Source organism: Equus quagga, chromosome 13, assembly GCF_021613505.1.
Source record: "Equus quagga isolate Etosha38 chromosome 13, UCLA_HA_Equagga_1.0, whole genome shotgun sequence".
In the NCBI taxonomy this organism is placed as follows: Eukaryota; Metazoa; Chordata; class Mammalia; order Perissodactyla; family Equidae; genus Equus; species Equus quagga.
The window spans coordinates 54548199-54568425 of NC_060279.1; the positions used below are offsets into that span (position 1 = coordinate 54548199).

The 20227-nt window shown below is 38.7% G+C and overlaps 1 protein-coding gene across 6 annotated transcripts in view; it reads right to left on the minus strand.

Moving 5' to 3' along the window:
* Positions 1–20227, minus strand: part of CNOT1 (CCR4-NOT transcription complex subunit 1) — a 112995-nt gene that overhangs the window by 66418 nt on the left and 26350 nt on the right. For all 6 annotated transcript variants that reach the window (XM_046682669.1, XM_046682664.1, XM_046682670.1 and 3 more), the window contains exon 2: positions 10927–11202. In XM_046682669.1, the coding sequence (XP_046538625.1) occupies positions 10927–11028 (102 nt within the window). In that variant the 5' untranslated portion in view covers positions 11029–11202. The remainder of the gene's footprint in view (positions 1–10926; positions 11203–20227) is intronic.

Sequence of the window (20227 nt, forward strand, 5' to 3'; positions counted from 1 at the left end):
CACAGCAGTTAAGTACACACGTTGTGCTTCGGCGGCCCGGGCTTCGGCAGCCCAGGGTTCACTGGTTCGGATGCCGGGAGCGGAAATGGCACCGCTTGGCACACCATGCTGTGGTAGGCGTCCCACATATAAAGTAGAGGTAGATGGGCATGATGTTAGCTCAGGGCCAGTCTTCCTCAGCAAAAAGAGGAGGATTGGCAGCAGTTAGCTCAGGACTAATCTTCCTCAATAAATAAATAAATACATACATACATACATACATACATAGAAGTTAAAATTTGTATAATTTGATAATCAATAAGAACCTCTGCATCTATAAAGATTACTGTGAACCTATTCACAATGTATTGGTTTTGTAGGTTCTTATCATTCCTTAAGTTTTACAAAGGCAAAAGATTGTTTTTTCCTATCGCCTTGAATGCTGAAGATACTAAATAGCCAATTCAAATAATTAAGACTAGGGGCTAGCCCTGTGGCCGAGTGGTTAAGTTTGTGCGCTCCGCCACAGGCGGCCCAGTGTTTCGTTGGTTCGAATCCTGGGTGCGGACATGGGACTACTCATCAAACCACGCTGACACAGCATCCCACATGCCACAACTAGAAGGACCCACAACGAAGAATATACAACTACGTTCCGGGGGTCTTTGGGGAGAAAAAGGAAAGAAATAAAATCTTTAAAAAAAAATTAATTAAGACTAGAATCACCAATGATTCAACTAACCAGAGCTCTCCCTCAAAAGAGCAAGAGCAGCTGGCTTAACAAATACATGTTGAGAACATACTAGATACAATACAAGGTACAGCAAACACAGCAGTACAGACCAGTGAGTTCCATAACTCTCACGAAGGATGTTTTCATGGGGTAAGAAAAGTATAGGTAAAGAATTTCTGATAATATTAACTGTCATATGAAGAAAATGAAACAGGGCTATGTGATATTGATGGGAGGGGAGAGGTACCACAGAAAGACTTTCCCTAAAGATGTAAAATGTAAGCTGAGACTTAAAATATTGAAGTTGACAACCAGATAGAGCTGGAGGAACAGCCTTTGAGGCAGAAGTTAAACAGTACACAAACACAAAAAGGCCAGAGGGAGTCAGGGGATCAGATGACAGTTAATGAACATACTGACTTATCTGGTGCTGTTACACCAACCTAAAAAATGGAAGGGACTTTCCATCAGACTGTCAATGGCCAAAAACCAAAACAAAAAAACTTTTAAGTTTTTGTTTTAATCAGGATCAGCAAAAGTTTACAAATATCCCTTCTTATCCTTTACATTTATTTATATAATATTTTTATAATTTTACAATTGCTTTTACAGCCACTTAATCTTCACAACAAACCTAAGAAATATATATAAGACAAACAATACCATGTTATCACAGATAAGATTTTTTTTAAAAATCAAGGTTGGAGCGACTAAAGACAAATGTCACACATAACTTGCCGGCTGGTGGTGGAATTAAATGGTGTGTTTTATGGTTGCTGGGTGAACGCAATATTAATTCTGTGATACCATGCTGCCCTTCATTAGGAGCAACTATTTTTTTCTTCTAAAACAAGTGGTATTTTAAAAACATCATTGGGTTGCAAAGATGTTGAAATAAGATTTTATTGCTCCTGTAAAATTAAGTCCTATATATTTTTACTTAAAATTCAGACCACTCCACTCATTGGGCAGTGGAGACCAGTAAAATAATTCAAAGCTTTAGTTAAGTAACTATCTTACAATGTGACAGCAAAATCTTTAGGCTATATTAAAAATAAAGTAACTAGCGGATGGGCCCGTGGCCGAGTGGTTAAGTTCCCACACCCTGCTTCGGCGGCCGAGGGTTTCGCTGGTTTGAATCCTTAGTGCGGACATGGCACCACTCATCAGGCCACGCTGAAGCGGCATCCCACATGCCACAACTACAAGGACCCACAACTAAAATACACAACTGTGTACTGGGGGGATCTGGGGAGAAAAAGCAGAAAACAAAGAAAAAAGATTGGCAACAGCTGTTGGCTCACGTGCCAACCTTTAAAAAAAAAAAGCCTATCTATTTAAAAAAAAGAAATAGGGGCTGGTGCGGTGGCACAGCGGTTAAGTGCACACGTTCCGCTTTGGAGGCCTGGGATTCACCGGTTCGGATCCTGGGTGCGGACATGGCACTGCTTGACAAGCCATGCTTGTGGTAGGCATCCCACATAAAATAGCGGAAGATTAGCACAGATGTTAGCTCAGCAACAATCTTCTTCAAGCGAAAAGAGGAAGACTGCCAAGAAATGTTAGCTCAGGGCCAATCTTCCTCACACCCACGCAAAAAACAGATATATATATATATATATATGTGGATTTTCACATAAGCTCAAAAAGATTTATATAAAGAAAAATACAAAATCTAGCCCAGCAGATGATCTCAAAGGTCCCAAAAACACTCAGGATTCCATACAATTATAAAATACTAGATTTTAAAATTTAAATTGAAGACAGTAACTCTCTACACTACCATGATTATAGTTATAGCAACCAGAATAATCAGACTGTTTCAAAATATACATATGCACCATACAAACAAGTTTGCATCAGCATCTTCATTCATATTTCTTAAGCTTGCTGAACATATTCTAACCCTTAAAAATATTCATTCCAGGGGCCAGCCCAGTGGCGCAGCGGTTAAGTTCGCATGTTCCACTTCTCAGCAGCCCAGGGTTCACCAGTTCAGATCCCGGGTGCGGAATTGGCACTGCTTGGCACATCACGCTGGGGTAGGCAACCCACATATAAAGTAGAGGAAGATGGGCACGATGTTAGCTCAGGGCCAGTCTTCCTCAGCAAAAAGAGGAAGACTGGCAGCAGTTAGCTCAGGGTTAATCATCATCTTCTTCAAAAAAAAAATTCCAGGTTCTTATTGCCTTATCTGTATGAATACTTTGTGAATACTTTATGAAAAATAGTGCATACATTCAAAACAGTTTAATATTTTGAAAAGAACATGAAAAATTTTTGCAACTATGAAGGGTTTCTTCTAACAAAAAAAGCATTAAATTAAGGATAAAATTTTGAATTCCTAAGTAAAAGATGGTGGAACTAAGACCACCTTTTTCTACTCTAGTCTCTCAAACAACAAATTTTTTTTTAAAATTACATCTTCAATAATACATTCTCTTTTAAGAAGTGGTCCAGAGAAATATGGCAAAGAGCTCATTCTTACCAACTCAAATGACAAGCCAAATGCAGACTTCTACTTGGGACTGATAAATCCAAAAATAAAAATGTCTAGAATTGATAAACGTCCCAAAATATGTATAATTATTCTCTGTTCAGGTGATGAATTGGGGGCACAAATGGGCCATGAAAAAGGACAGACTGTCCATTTAGAGACCCAGATCAACACACAGAAATTGCAGAATGGCAAGGGAGAGAGATATAGATGAACAATCAAGCTCAAGGTGCCACATTTAACGTCTGTGAACAAAGAAGAATGCTGGAGAAGAATGAGGAAACCATTACCAAATCTGAAAACAGAAATGGTGAAGTACCCCAAGACACTTTCCTGCCCTCAAGTATTCCTAAGACTATTTAAATGTGAGTAAATAATTGCACTGATTCAAAGACAAGCAAAAAGTCCCAAGACTCAGCATGCAACCTATTTCAAGAACCTGTAAAATAAACAAAGCAAAGAAACAAGACAGGTGAAGAACATACATTTCAAAGAACTTACCCAATAAACAAACAAGAAGAGTTCAGACAAATAGTATTCCATACCCTCAAAGAAATGGTAGAAATTTTTGTTTTTTAAGGGGGAAAGTCCTCAAAAAGGTGACACACTAGTTCAAAAATAAGATAACAGAAGGAAATGAAAGCAAGTTTGCAGGGCTTAGGAAAGAACTAAGGCAAAAATTTTACAGAAAAGATAACCACCTAATAAAATTAATATACCTCAATCCACAAGAGAAGAAATGACAAAGAAAACCATTCAAAGAAAAGAAGAAAAATATCCCTGAAATAAATATTTGAATTGAAACATTGAAAGGTATACCATAGCACAAGAAAAGGTAATAACAGAATAATCAAAACTTATACACATGAAGTTAACTCTAATTAAAAGAAAATTTATGGGGATATCGAGGTTAAGAGTAGATGCAGGCAAGAAAAGTTACCTAAAATGCATGAGGAAGGAGAGAGAGGAAAGAGGAGGAGGAAGAAGCCAGGGAGCTTCTGGCATTTGATGTTACTGAAGAATAATGGAGAGCAGTATTTACACAACTAGGGGGAAACAAACTTGACCCAAGAATTTCATATCTTGTGATAATCGACTCCAAATAAAAATGATATATCCTTAAGCATGAAAGAATCTGGGTAACAGCACCCAAGTTCTCAATGAAACAAATCTGCTGACAATGATCTACAGCCAAAAAAGAAACAAATGAAAATAAAGTTTTTTCAGGAATATAGAAACTGCAGCAAAAGGACAGATAGTAAGCACTGAATTCATTTCAACATACAACATATTTTTAATAAGACTAAACTATTCTTTGAATAAAAGTTGTTTTACAGCAGCCGGCCCAGTGGCACAGCAGTTAAGTCCACACATTCTGCTTCAGCAGCTCGGGGTTCGCCGGTTCAGATCCCGGGTGGAGACACGGCACCACTTGGCATGCCATGCTGTGGTAGGCATCCCACATATAAAGTAGAGGAAGATGGACACGGATGTTAGCTCAGGGCCAGTCTTCCTCAGCAAAAAATAAATAAATAAATAAATGAATAAATGAGACTTAATAAGGTCCCAGGAGACAAACTGATTTATTTTATTTGAATCCTGATTCAAACCAACAGTTTTAAGATTTTTTTTTAATATAAGGCAAACAGGAAATGTGACTGTTAACTGGATATTTGATATTTAGGAAGTATTGTGCTTTTTTTGTTTAAAGATGTTAAAATGGTATTATGAAGAGATGAAATTATGTCTGGGCTGTGCTTTAAAACAACTGAGATCAAACAGCCTGGTCATAGCTTAAAATGAAGCTAGATGACAGATTCATGGGGGTTATATTGTACTACTCTACTCATGTGTGTTTGAGACTATCTTTTTTTTTTTTTGAAGACTGGCACCTGAGCTAACAACTGTTGCCAATCTTCTTTTTTTCTTTTAATTGCTTTTTCTCCCCAAATCCCCCCAGCACATAGTTGTGTATTTTAGTTGTGGGTCCCTCTAGTTGTGGCATGTGGGACACCACCTCAACATGGCCTGATGAGCAGCGCCATGTCCTCGCCCAAGATCTGAACTGGCGAAACCCTGGGCTGCCGAAGTGGAGCACGTGAACTTAACCACTCGGCCACAGGGCCAGCCCCAAGATTATCTTCAATAAAACTTTTACTATAAATTTATTAATTTAATAAATTTAAAATTTTGGTTTTATAAATTTACATTTATAATTTTTTAAATTATATTTAGAGATTATATCATTTAAAGAACAGGATATAAAATGTTTTTATAGGGGCTGGCCACGTGGCCCAGTGGTTAAGTTCGCACACTCTACTTCAGTGGCCCAGGGTTTCACAGGTGTGGATCCTGGGCACGGACCTAGCACTGCTCATCAACCTATGCTGAGGTGGTGTCCCACATGCCACAACTAGAAGGACCCACAACTAAAATATACAACTATGTAGTGGGGGGCTTTGGGAGAAGGAAAAACTTAAAAAACAAAATAATTAAAAAAAATTTTTTTTAAATCTTTTTTTTGTTTGTTTGTTTGAGGAAGATTAGCCCTGAGCTAACTACTACCAATCCTCTTCTTTTTGCTGAGGAAGACTGGGCCTGAGCTAACATCCATGCCTATCATCCTCTATTTTATATGTGGGATGCCTACCACAGCATGGCTTTTGCCAAGTGGTGCCATGTCCACACCCAGGATCCGAATCGGCGAACCCCAGGCCACCAAGAAGCGGAACATGCGAACTTAACTGCTGTGCCACCGGGCCAGCCCCAAAAACATCTTTAAAAAAAAATGTTTTTATAGAACTTTTCTTTCTTTTCTTTTACTGAGGAAGATTCGTCCTGAGCTAACATCTGTGCTATCTTCCTCTATTTTGTGAGGCGACACCACAGCATGGCCACCAAAGGGTGTGGTAGTGCTCACCTGGGAACTGAACCCGGGCCACCAAAGCAGAGCTCACCAAACTTAACCACTAGACCACAGGGTCGGCCCCTAGAACAACTATTTTTAATGCAAAATCAAAGAACACTCCAAAATGCTAAGAAGCTGAGTAGAGAAACTAGTGTTGATTTAATTTTATTTTACTTGTATAATTTCTTTCATAATGATGAGTATTTTAAAGGAAAGCATAACTACAGGGGTTAATCTTTAAAGAACATCACAAAATCCTGACTAATGGGACAAATTAAATTCTAGCCCTGTTTTTTAATCTACATAATGGTAATAAATAGCTAGCTCTCATGTTTAGTGAACCCATATATATAATAAATTCGATAAATATTCCTTCTTCCCATTTGTCACTAGGATAAATAACAAAGGGAACATGATCCCAGCCAAGATAATAAATCTGATCAGACTAAGCCACAACAAAGCATGGCACTAAAATATACTAAGCATCCAAGAATCACAAGTCTTTACCTAACACCAAAGGAAATCAAGACAGAGCCAAGAACTAGAACCTTGCTCCCACTCCAGTTCTAAATTCCTAATCCTTCTAGAAGTAATAGAAGAGAGGAGGCTGTCTGCAAAGGTACTGTTAAAGACACAAAATTTACTTTTCTAAAGAAAATCTGTAGACACTGAGAAACCTCAGCCATTAGGTGAAACCATGCATTCTAACCCTTACCTTCAAAATTAATTACTAAATAATTTATTCATTCCAATTGCATTTGAACACTTACTAAATGTTAGGTATAAGAGACAAACTAAAGGATAGTCCAATATCTCAAGGTCTTGGGAGTGGGGAAGATGATCAAACCAATTAGTAATTCGGTATTAAGCTGACCAGATCATGCAGAGGCTTGCTGGGGTAAAGTCAGACAGTGCCACCAGATTCCCCACTTGCAAGAAGTTCTAACTGCCCCAGCAGTCACCGCCTTTAAGGTTTGTCTCAGCTGGAGTCATATTATCCAAGGGCACACACCCTCCTGAGGTAGCCTTCATACAATCCTAAGGGATGTAAAGGCCTGGCCATTTGGGCCCACTGTGGGACAACTTTGATATCCGTTGCAGAATTCCCCATGGAGTTGGCCAGGGTTTTGTTGTGTTTCCACCACAGTTCTCCTTCTGCCCAATTCTGTCTCCAGTCTTTTCCCCTCCCCCTACAGGTATTCAAACGTTATAAATAACCTGCATTCCAAACTGTCTCATGTCTGCTTCCAAAGAACAGCAACATAGGCACAGTCAGGAGTCTGGGCTTTACTGAGTGGGACAGAGACAAACAAAAGATTTTAAAACCTCAAAGAGACTATTAGCTATACATTTTCAAAAGGTCACTCTGAGCACAGAGTGGAAGACGTTTTAGAGTAGGGGCTGTCAGGGGCAGCCAAACTTGAGACTAGGAGACCTTACAATCCTGTCTCTAATTTTCTTCTACTTCTTTGTCTTTCAGGAACAACATAAAGAGATTCAACACAGGAATGTTGTGGATTCAAATCTCCTATCTGCCATTTTCAGGCAGAATACCAGTGGGCAAAATACTTAATGTCTTTGAAGCTCAGTGTAAAATGGAACAATACTACCCACCCTGCACCACTGAAGTGAGAATGTGAGAACTGATGTAATATCACATTAGAAATAACACCTGGAACATTGTAAATGCTTGAACAATTGCTATGAAGATCAGAGAACTGACTGTACAAATAGAATGACTGAACTGATGGAATGCTCAGCATTTTTCACTCAACACTAAGATCAAGGCATGTTGTTCCACATAATAGTCTCAATGCCTCATAGTATACCTTGTTGATAGACACGGGTTGTTTCCACCTTGGGGCTATTGAGATACACGTTTTATGATGAACGTGCACGTGCCTTTCTGTTTGGTATATACGTAGAAGTGAAACTGCTGAGTGCCTAAGTGATATGTTCAGCAACTAAACGAGGAGCTTCTGAGACGCTAGTATCACTTTTCTTAATCTGCATGGTTATAATAGGTATATGTTCATTTTATGAAAATTTATCTGCACACTTATAATTTGAGAAATTATTCTGTGTATACATTTTATTTCAATAAAAAGTTGCCAAAAAAATAATGTGTGGTACACGGCAGATGCTTAAATAGCAGCTGCATGAAATTGTTAGGTCACATTCTGACCAACAGAGCTTTCAGAATTTACCCTAAGGAATTAATTCAAATAAAGGAAAAAAGGGGTTAAGTCTTCACTGGACAGGTGGTATTAGATTTGGTTCTCGAAAGATGAGAATTCCAGAAACAGCATTTAGAACTGAACTTAAAGGGCCATGATGGGCCAGCCCTGGTGGCCTAGTGGTTAAATTCAGCCCGCTCTGCTTCAGGGGCCCAGATTCAGTTCAGGCTGTGGACCTACACCACTTGTCTGTCAGGGGCCGACATAAAAAAAGAGGAAGATCAGTGGCAGATGTTAGCTGTTAGCTCTGGGTGAATCTTCCTCAGCTAAAGAAATAAAAAAAAAAAAACAACTCAGACTGAGGAGGTTGGATTTTGTTCTGTAGTAAGAGGACCACTGAAGGTATTAAAACAATGAACTTAGCACTAGAATTCATCAAAGCAGTAAACTCCATAAGCATACATACCTGGTGATATTTCAATGTACCAGAGAAACAGTACAAAGGTGGGAAATCAAATAGATATTAGATAATTCTAAGGATAGAGCTTTTCCATTAGAAAGTAAACTGGAAAAGTTGTCCAAACTTCAATTTCTAAGCATCTATCCTACAAATACAACAACATATATAGGCAGGAACTACCTTGTAACAACACTGTCCACAGTGTGTGAGCACACACACACACAAAAACTCTTATATAACCTAAGTGTCCATCAACAGTGAAGTGTAAATTATGATCCATCCAGACAATGGTTTACTATGCAGCCTTAAAGGAATGAAGAGACTTTTCACATATGGCTAAGGAATGATTTCCAAGACAGACTGGTAAATTGAAAACAAAACAAAACAAAAAGATGGAGAACAATATCTACTATACGCCACCATATGAAATGGGGGAAATATCTTCCCATTTTCTATATGCAAATATCTTTGGAAGGACAATGAAGAAATAGCCAACATTGGTTGCCTGTTGGTAGGAGAAATGGGTACCTAGGGTAATCAGGTTAATATCTATTTTAAAAATCACATTAAACCACAACCACAACTGCTACATGCACACATTACACACACCCCAAAAAGACAAGGAAATAGTTCCATACAAACCCTCTCAAGCCTTAGATTTAGCTCAAATAATTAAGCACCTATTTCACTTACAAGTTTCTATTTGTGTACTAACTACTTTACGTAGTAACTATAATTTATACTATAGAGGGAGAATTAGCACTTTTTTAATGCTGAGACAGGAACTGTGTTACGTACTCTATTTAATTTCATTTAATCACAACAAGGTGTCCTGCAAATTTTATTGTTTTTATCCTTATTTTGCAGATGAAGAAAAGGAGGTTTGGAGAAGTTAACCAGGGTCATACAGCTAAATTATGCTTTAACAATATGAAGAATTCTAAGTGTGATACTCCATTTGATTTATAAATGGGAAGGGGGTACAATCACTAAAACTAAGGTATAGTATACTATTTAACTTTCACGAAGATTGAATGAAATACTCTACAAGTCAAATCTACACTGGAGAACAGTAATTTTAAAAGATGGAGGGGGAGGGGAGGGCAAAGGATTTGAATTGACATTTCTCCAAAGATGTACAAAGAAGCACATGAAAAGACGCTCAACAGCATTATCTATAAATCAAAGCTACAATGAGATACCAGTTCACATCCACTAGCAGGGCTAAAGGCAAAAAGACAGGCAACAATGAGTGTTAGTGAGGATGAAAAAAAATTGGAACCCTCATACACTGCTTGTGGAAATGAAAAGTGATGCAATGCTCTGCAAACCAGTCTGGCAGTTCTTCAGAAAGGTAAAAATAGAGTAACCATATGATCCAGCAATTCCATTCTTTGGTATATATCCTAAAAACTGAAAATAAACATCCACCCAAAAACTGGTAAACAAATGTTGATAGCTACACTATTCATTAAGAGTCAAAAAAGCGGAAACAAACCTAAATATCCAACTGACAGTTAAACAAAATGTGGAATATATTCATACAATGGACTATTATTCAGCCATAAAAAGGAATGAAGTACTGATGCATGCTCCAACATGGATGAAACCTGAAACATCATGCCAAGTGAAAGAAGGCAGACAACTGAAGGCCACATATGGGATGATTTCACTTATATGAAATGTCCAGAAAGGCAAATCCATAGAAGCACAAAGTAGATTAGCAGTTGCCAGGGGCTGGAGGGAGGGGAAATGGAGAGCAACTGCAAATGGATTCAGGCGTTTCTTTTTGGGGTGAGGAAAATACGCTGGAGTTTGATGATAATGGTTGAACGACTTTGTGAATCAACTACAAATTACAGAATTTTACATTGTAAAGGGTGAGTTTTATAGTTTGTGAAGTTTATCTCAATTTTTTAAAAAAGTATTAAGGAAAAAATAGGATTAGATCAAAACAAATATTTCATAATTTTAACAAAAAAACAAAAATCTGTGAACCCCCCCAAAAAAGAACCAGGATAAGATCTCTTTTATATATTAAGCTGAAGAGAAATCACTTGAAGTAAGGGGCAAAAATTAGATACTTTTCACGCAACACACCCATAGAAACTTACTTTCCACTGCATACTCATTCCCTTAATGGTACTTAGATTTTCTGACTAGGTTACTTACATGCTGTATTTCCTGCTGGCTGGCTCGGTAGTTTTTCTTGGTTAAATTGTCCACCAGGTAGCTGATTTGAGACAAGGCCAGCGAGAGCGAGTCAAGATTCATTGCTGGTTGGGGCGGAAGCAGGCGGCCGAGCCCGGCGCAAAATCACCATTATTCCCCTTTAGTCACCTCAGAGGCAGGTTAATGCTTTCTTTGTAATTAGCCTATATCTGATGTCTGTACAGTGTCTTCAGTTCTTCTTTACCAGGAGTCTTAGTCTGTTCTGAAACATGGCACCTGTTTAAAAATAAATAAATAAATAAAACCAGACTTTTAGATTAGTTACCCTTTTTATTAGAGGAAAAAAATAGTTAAATAACCTTCATCTCTCCATCTTAGTACCCAAAATACCAGTAAGGACTTTAAAATAAAATTCAGATATCTCAACTACTATTGATAAAAGATGTCAAGCTCGGGGGCCAGCCTGGTGGCGTCATGGTTAAGGTCGTATGCTCTGCTTCCGCAGCCCAGGCTTCACAGGTTCAGATCCCAGGTGCAGACCTCGCACCACTTGTTAAGCCACATGCGGCAGCATCCCATGTAAAGTAGAGGAAGACTGGCACAGACGTTAGCTCAGCGACAATCTTCCTCACAGAAAAAAAGATGCCAAGTTTTAAAATTGGGCAGGGCCAATATTGAAAAAAAAAATTATCCCTGCCTCCAAAAAATTTCTATTTTAGCAAGACAATCTGTAATATTTGACATTTCTATTTTATCAATTTCAAAATGATTATTTATTCTATACCCTTTAGAAGCATCAGGAAAGTACTTAATTAAAATTAGAGTTTGTGGAAAGAAACACCTAACATTTTCAGCCCCTCTTCCCACACTAATTACAACTTATTTACAAGATCTCGTTTGTTCACTTTACTTCTTACGTACTACTTCAGAATCAGAGAGCTTAGTCTTCAAGTTGTACCTTAAAATGTCTGTTTAGGTATCTGAATGGCTGATTTAAAGGCAAACAAAGGATCTAGAACCCCAATCCTTTCCTGCATTGTTCAAACTTTTTACTAGGAGCATTTAGAAAGGAAAGCTGAAAGCAGCAATACAGCTAAAATGACAGGATGCTTATCAGTTTAATTGCAACCACCTGCTGAATCAGAGGACCTATTCTGTATTACCAAATAAAGAAAAAAACAAAAAAACACCCCACAAGTTTTTTCCCTAAGAATTCACCAAGTACTGCTGCTGGAACACAAAAATTTTCGGATACAAGGAACAAGCTTATCCATAGCTTCCTGTTCTGAAATCTGCTCATTTCATTACAATCAGAACTCACCACGTAAGGTACAGAAAATTCATTAAGATTAAAAACCCCTTGGTGAGGACATTTAAACCCTTATCTTTAACAATTTTTAACAATGTAGAAAGACTACTCTGTTTTGTTCTGTTTTCTTTATACAAAACAAACGTTCTACCTATGTTCTCATCCACATCTCCTTAAAAAAAAGGGTAGGGATGCCCTCTATCACCACTTTATTTAACATAGTACTGGAGGTCCTGGCCAGAGCAATCAGGCAAGAAAAAGGAATAAAAGGAATCCAAATAGGGAGGGAAGAAGTGAAACTCTTGCTGTTTGCAGACGACATGATCTTATATATAGAAAACCCCAAAGAATCCATTGGAAAACTCTCAGAAGTAATCAACAACTACAGCAAAGTTTCAGGGTACAAAATCAATTTGCATAAATCAGTAGCATTTCTACAATCTAATAATGAACTAACAGAAAAAGAACTCAAGAACACAATACCATTCACAATCGCAACAAAAAGAATAAAATACCTTGGGGTAAATTTAACTAAGGAAGTGAAGGACCTATATAATGAAAATTACAAGGCCTTTCTAAGAGAATTGGATGATGACATAAGGAGATGGAAAGACATTCCATGTACATGGATTGGAAGAATAAACACAGTTAAAATGTCCGTTCTACCTAACGCAATCTACAGATTCAAAGCAATCCCAATCAGACTCCCAATGACATTCTTTACAGAAATAGAACAAAGAATCCTAAAATTCATATGGGGCAACAAAAGACCCCGAATTGCTAAAGCAATCCTGAAAAAAAAGAACAAAGCTGGAGGCATCACAATCGCTGACTTCAAAACATACTACAAAGCTACGGTAATCAAAACAGCATGGTACTGGTATGAAAACAGGTGCACAGATCAATGGAACAGAATTGAAAGCCCAGAAATAAAACCACACATCTATGGACAGCTTATCTTTGACAAAGGAGCTGAGGGCATACAATGGAGAAAAGAAAGTCTTTTCAACAAATGGTGCTGGGAAAACTGGAAAGCCATATGCAAAGGAATGAAAATTGACCATTCACCAAAATAAACTCAAAATGGATCAAAGACCTAAAGGTGAGACCTGAAACCATAAGGCTTCTAGAAGAAAATGTAGGCAGTAGACTCTTTGACATCAGTATTAAAAGGATCTTTTCAGACACCATGCCTTCTCAGAGAAGGGAAACAATAGAAAGAATAAACAAATGGGACTTCATCAGACTAAAGAGCTTCTTCAAGGCAAATGAAAACAGGATTGAAACAAAAAAAACCCCACTAACTGGGAAAAAATATTTGCAAGTCATATATCTGACAAAGGCTTAATATCCATAATATATAAAGAACTCTCACAACTCAACAACAAAAAATCAAACAACCTAATCAAAAAATGGGCAGGAGACATGAACAGACATTTCTCCAAAGATATACAGATGGCCAATAGGCACATGAAAAGATGCTCATCATCACTGATCATCAGGGAAATGCAAATCAAAACTACACTAAGATATTACCTTACACCCGTTAGAATGACAAAAATATCTAAAACTAATAGTAACAAATGTTAGAGAGGTTGTGGAGAAAAAGGAACCCTCATCCACTGCTGGTGAGAATGCAAACTGGTGCAGTCACTACGGAAAACAGTATGGAGATTCTTCAAAAAATTAAAAATAGAACTACCATACGATCCAGCCATTCCACTACTGGGTATCTATCCAAAGAACTTGAAGTCAGCAATCCCAAAAGTCCTATGTACCCCAATGTTCATTGCAGCATCATTTACATTAGCCAAGACATGGAAGCAACCTAGGTGACCATCAACAGATGAATGGATAAAGAAGATGTGGTACATATATACAATGGAATACTACTCAGCTGCAAAACAGAACAAAATCATTCCATTTGCAATAACATGGATGGACCTTGAGAGAATTATGTTAAGTGAAATAAGCCAAATAGAGAAGGATAATCTGTGTATGACTCCACTCATATAAGGAATTTAAAAATGTGGACTAAGAGAACAGTTTAGTGGATACCAGGGGAAAGGTGGGGTGGGGGGTAGGCACCTACAACACAAATGACAAACATTAATGTACAAGTGAAATTTCAGAAGATTGTAACTATCATTAACTCAATAAAAAAAAAGGGTAGGAGAGGCTTGGGAACAAGTCAAGATATCTTTTGAGAAGTTACAGATAAACTGTGCTTATATTTATCAATTATACATAACTAAACTTGCCTGCTACAAATTCTTAGAGCAAGTTATTTCCTTCATGTTATAATGACAGCATATTTTCTGTTATAAGACAAGCAAAAATCAAAATCTGAGGACATACTGTAACAAGAATCTGGGCAAACAAGACAGACTGTTAACAACAGTATTAACTGCTACAACGTTTTCTGAAACTCAAATTGTCAATATTGTAAAAAGTGTTTATTGCACTACCCTTGAACCTATAATTCCACTATTATGATGGTATCCCTCCAGATATACTGCCTCGAGAACTCAAAGAAACAAAGATTTTCACTGAAGTTTTGCTTATCTTAGCAAAAGGAAAGAGTAAAACAGCAAAAAGTGACTGTTTAAATAAATTATGGTACGTGCAAAATAGGTAATTGTTTAAAAGAATCAAGTAGGGGGCTGCCTTGATGGCACAGTGGTTAAGTTCAGGCACTCTGGTTCAGCAGCCCAGGGTTCATGGGTTCTGATTCCAAGCGTGGACCAACACACTGTGCATCAACCCATGCTGTGGTGGTGGTGTCCCACATACAAAGTAGAGGAAGACAAGAAAGATGTTAACTCAGTGACAATCTTCCTCAAGCAGAAAGAGGAAGATTAGCAACAGATGTTGGATCAGGGCCAATCTTCCTAGGCCACCCCCCACTCCAAAAAAGAATCAAGTAAAGCTGCAGTAAAGATGCTTACTAAGGGAAAAAAAGGGGGGGCAACCCAGTGGCACAGCGGTTAAGTGCACACGTTCAGCTTCAGTGGCCTGGGGTTCGCCGGTTTGGATGTGGACATGGCACTGCTTGGCAAGCCATGCCGTGGTAGCCATCCCACATATAAAGTAGACGAAGATGGGCATGGATGTTAGCTCAGGGCACGTCTTCCTCAGCAAAAAGAGGAGGATTGGCAGCAGTTAGCTCAGGCCTAATCTTCCTCAAAAAAAAAAAAAAAAGATACAGAATTTTTGGGGTGAATAAATTAAAAACTTAATAACAGATATCTCTGAATAGGAACACGAAGTGCGGAAGCTTTCCTTTTCACTTTCTTTAGCTTTGAAAGTTGTTTTCCCACAAGTATACATTTATTTTCCACCTTTACTTTCTAGATCAAAACTTACAAATAACGGGGGGGAAAAATTCCACAGTAAAGGCAAGTAGGTTTAGAATAACATGCTAGGAGCCGGCCCAGTGGTGTACTGGTTAAGTTTGTGCACTCTGCTTCACTTGCCCAGGGCTCATGGGTTCAGATCCCAGGTGCAGACCTACAGACCATTCATCAAGTCATGCTATGGCAGCGTCCGACATTCAAAATATAGAGGAAGACTGGCACAGGTGTCAGCTCAGCAACAGTCTTCTTCACCAAAAGAAAAGATAGATTATTTGAGATTTCAGTAAAAACAGCCAAAGAACCAAGAGGAAAAATGAATGTAGCTAAATATACATAACATTGGTTGTTTCAGGATTTCTACATCCAAGCTAAACCAGACAGCTTATACACAAGTTGTTTCCAGAAAAAAACGCCCTCAAAACCACTCAAAACCCTTCCAAGTTCTAAGTAAGAACTCAAATCCAGACAGTCCTTGGCTAAGATGCCTTCAGATAACATATCATTAAAACCGCATGGTTAACAGAGTCAAAACAGAACCCCTTTGTTTAAAACTAAAACACTCATTTTTAGTGCCAAATATTAATTCACAGTATTTTGAATTTTTGCAAGTTGAGTTCAGCTAAAACTATATTATCCAAACTATGTTATTTACACAAACAGTAGGTATTTTTCAAACTATTACAAACATCTAATAATTATTATACATAATTACATATGAAAGGGCAACAGATTTCATGATAGGTAAGAGTTTGGGGGAGATGGCCCGGTGTCATAGCGGTTAAGTGCACGCATTACACTTCGGCAGCCCAGGGTTGGCCAGTTTGAATCCTGCACACAGACCTACACATCACTCATCAAGCTATGCTGTGGCAGCATGTCAAATACAAATAGAGGAAGATTGGTTCAGATGTTAGCTCAGGGCCAAGCTTCCTCACCAAAAGAAAAAGGAGTTTGCAAGACATAGAAAGTTTCTCCTTATTCAGAATGTATACCAAAAATGCTGACACAGGGGCCAGCTCCGTGGCTGAATGGTTAAGTTCGCGCACTCCACTGCGGCGGCCCAGGGTTCGGATCTGCTCATCAGGCACACTGAGGCGGCGTCCCACATCCCACTACTAGAGGGACGTGCAACTAAGATATACAACTGTGTACAGGAGGGGTTTCGGGAGATAAAAGCGGGGGGGGGGGGGGGGAGGAAGACTGGCAACAGTTGTTAGCCCAGGTGCCAATCCTTAAAAGAAAAAAAAATGCTGAAACAAAAGAACAAAATAAACTATGAAACAGATGCTCTGACAGCCTTTTTAATTATTTTACCTATGTACAGCACAAATTCTCAAAATAAATGTTGAATGACCTTCCAAGAAACTGAATTTCTCAAATAGAACTGAGATTTTGGTACTTCAACTCTATCATCTCTTCTGCTAAGAGCCCAATGGCAAGGGCTACAATGTCTCCACATTAGCATCTAAAGACTGCGGAAGATAAAAATACCAGTGTAATGCAAGTTTCAAAAAGCCAATCTTTATTATATGAGCAAGTTAATGCATTAAACTAATGACCCATCTGAGCCCTCATCTTATTAGATCTATTAGTAGCAAGACAACATAATTTACTAACTAAACTAGGATACTTCTGAAAGTAAAGGGAGTACCATTAACAATTCACAACAAGACCACAAGCGTAAACCATGTCATGTGATCACCCTATCAGAAGCCTCTGACAGACCTACCACTGCTTCCAAGACAAACACTTTTGTTACTTTGTTTCCAAATCGCTATTTCATTGGTCTCTCCTTCTCAGTGTCATTTACTGGCCCTTCCTTTTTCGACCTCACAGTATTGGGTTCCTTAGACTTCTCTATACTCACTTTCTTGGCGATCTACTTAATTCTTATGGCTTTAACACCCATCTACAGGACGTCAGCGTCATTGTGTAGTGAACTCACTAGGGACTCTCTCCCCTCCAACATACAACAAAAAGGAGCAACCACACTCCAACAAAAAATATCCCAATAGCACAGGAAACGCCAGAGACCCACAGCAGCTGAATGATGGAGAACAGAGAAGCTGGAGCCCCCCTGAGAGGAGCTGGAATGGGGTAAGAGAGCTCTTCGCTCCCTAGCCTAAAGACTGGGATTGCTGCCGTGGGAAGTTCCGAGAGGGAAGGAGTGGGGGAGGGGTCACACACCTGGGGTATCACCCAGGACTCCCTAGCGCCCTTCAGCCTAGACAGAAGCCCTCTAATGGGGCAAAAGCTTGTGCGTGGGGGGACCCCATCAAGCCAAGGCCCCAGGAAACCAGAGAGCAAGAGCTGATCCAGAAACCCAGGTCTGTGTACAAGAGAAAGTGCCCCCTCCCTCCCTGGCCCCCGGCTGCGCTGCACCATCTCGGCTGTAGGCAGAGGGCTCAGAATACGTGGCTATCCACCCCCATCTAGTGGCGACAAGCTGTAACTGCAACCAAATAATATCACTATGTGCAAAAACCGTTCCTCTACCATCCAGCAATTTATAAAAGCTCCAGACCAGAAGGAAAACAATAAAAACACAGAATTATATCCTGAGGACTTGGAAATAGGTAAATTAAATAACAATGAATCCAGAATAGCTATCATCAAAAAACTCAATGAGGTAAAGGAAAATACAGAGAAACGAGTCAACGAGTACTGGAGTTGCTTCACAAAAAAGACTGAAACTATAAAAAGAATCAGTCAGAAATACTAGAGATGAAAAATACAGTGGATCAGATAAAACAGAATACGGATTCCCTGAATGCCCGTGTGGACAACATAAAGGAGAAAATTAGCATAATCGAAGACAGACAGGTTGAATGGCTCCAGACAGAGGAAGAGGGAGAACTAAGACTAAAAAGAAATGAAGAAAATCTCTGAGAAATAGCCAACTCAAAGAGGAAATGCAAGTTAAGAATTATCAGTATACCGGCGAGTGAAGAAAAGGAGAATAGGGCAGAAAGAGTGCTCAAAGAAATAATAGCAGAAAACTTCCCAAATCTAGGGAATGAGAGAGAAATGTGTGTGGAAGAAGCTTTCAGATCTCCTAGATTTGTCAATGTAAAAAGACCTACTGCAAGGCATATAGTAGTAAAACTGGCGACAATGAAAGACACAGAATACTCAGGGCAGCAAGGCAGAAGAAAATAACCTACAAAGGAACCCCTATCAGACTTTCAGCGGATTTCTCTGAAGAAACCTTACAAACTAGAAGAGATTGGAAAGACATACTCAAGACTTTAAAGGATAAAAATCTGCAGCCAAGAATACTCTATCCAGCAAAAATATCCTTCAGATATGAGGGAGAAACTGAATCTTTCCCAGGCAAACAAAAGCTAAGGGACTTCGTAGCCACAAGACACACTGCCCCCACACAAGAAATCCTCAAGAAGGCACTCACACCTGAAAAAAGGGAGAAAGGGGTAACAAAACACAAAGGACACAGACAGAATCAGAATAGGATAGCAAATATTCAACTATAGCCTTAGGATAAAGAGAAGGAAAACACCAAAAACAAATATAATCTTATCACTCTAACCACAAACTCACAACACAAGTAGGGATAAGAGATGACAATAATAACTTAGGAGGGGAGGAGGAAAGGGACTGAATCAGTTTAGGCTAAGGAAATAAGAGGCCACCAGAAAAAGGACTATGTTATGCACGAGATTCTGAATACAAACTTCAGGGTAGCCACTAAACTAAAAAACAGAACAGAGACACAAAAAATAAATAAGGAAAAAGCTAAGAAACCAAGCATAAGAAACTGCAGAAGTCAATGGGTCGGCCAAAACACAAAGGACAAGAAACAAAGGAAATGCAGGAAAACGGGAAAATGAATGACAGAATGACAGCATCAAGCCCTCATGCATCAATAATCACTCTCAATGTAAATAGACTGAACTCACCAATAAAAAGACACAGAGTGGCAAGATGGATCAAAGAACAAGATCCAACAATTTGCTGTCTCCAGGAAGCACACCTCAGCTCCAACGACAAACACAGGCTCAGAGTGAAGGGCTGGAAGACAATATTCCAAGCTAATGGCAAACAAAAGAAACCAGGTGTCATAATACTTATATCAGACAAAGTAGACTTCAGGATAAGGCAGGTAAAGAGCAACATAGAGGACCAATATAGAATGACCAAAGGGACACTTCATCAAGAAGAAATAAAGCTTATAAATATCTATGCACCCAACACAGGAGCACCAAACTTCATAAAGCAACCATTAACAAACCTAAAAGAAGATATCAAAAATAACACAATAATAGTAGGCGACCTCAACACCCCACTCACATCATTGCACAGATTATCCAGACAGAAAATCAACAAGGAAACAGTGGAATTAAATGAAACCTAAAACAATTGGACTTAACAGATATACATAGAACACTTCATCCAAAAACAGCAGAATACATATTCTTCTCAAGTGCACACAGAACGTTCTCAAGGATAGACCATATGTTGGGAAACAAGGCAAGCCTCTATAAATTAAAAAAAAATTGAAATAATAACAAGCATCTTCTCTGATCATAATGTTATAAACCTAGAAATTAATTACAAGAAAAAAGCTGAGAAAGGGACAAAGATGTGGAGACTAAACACTATGCTATTGAACAAGCAA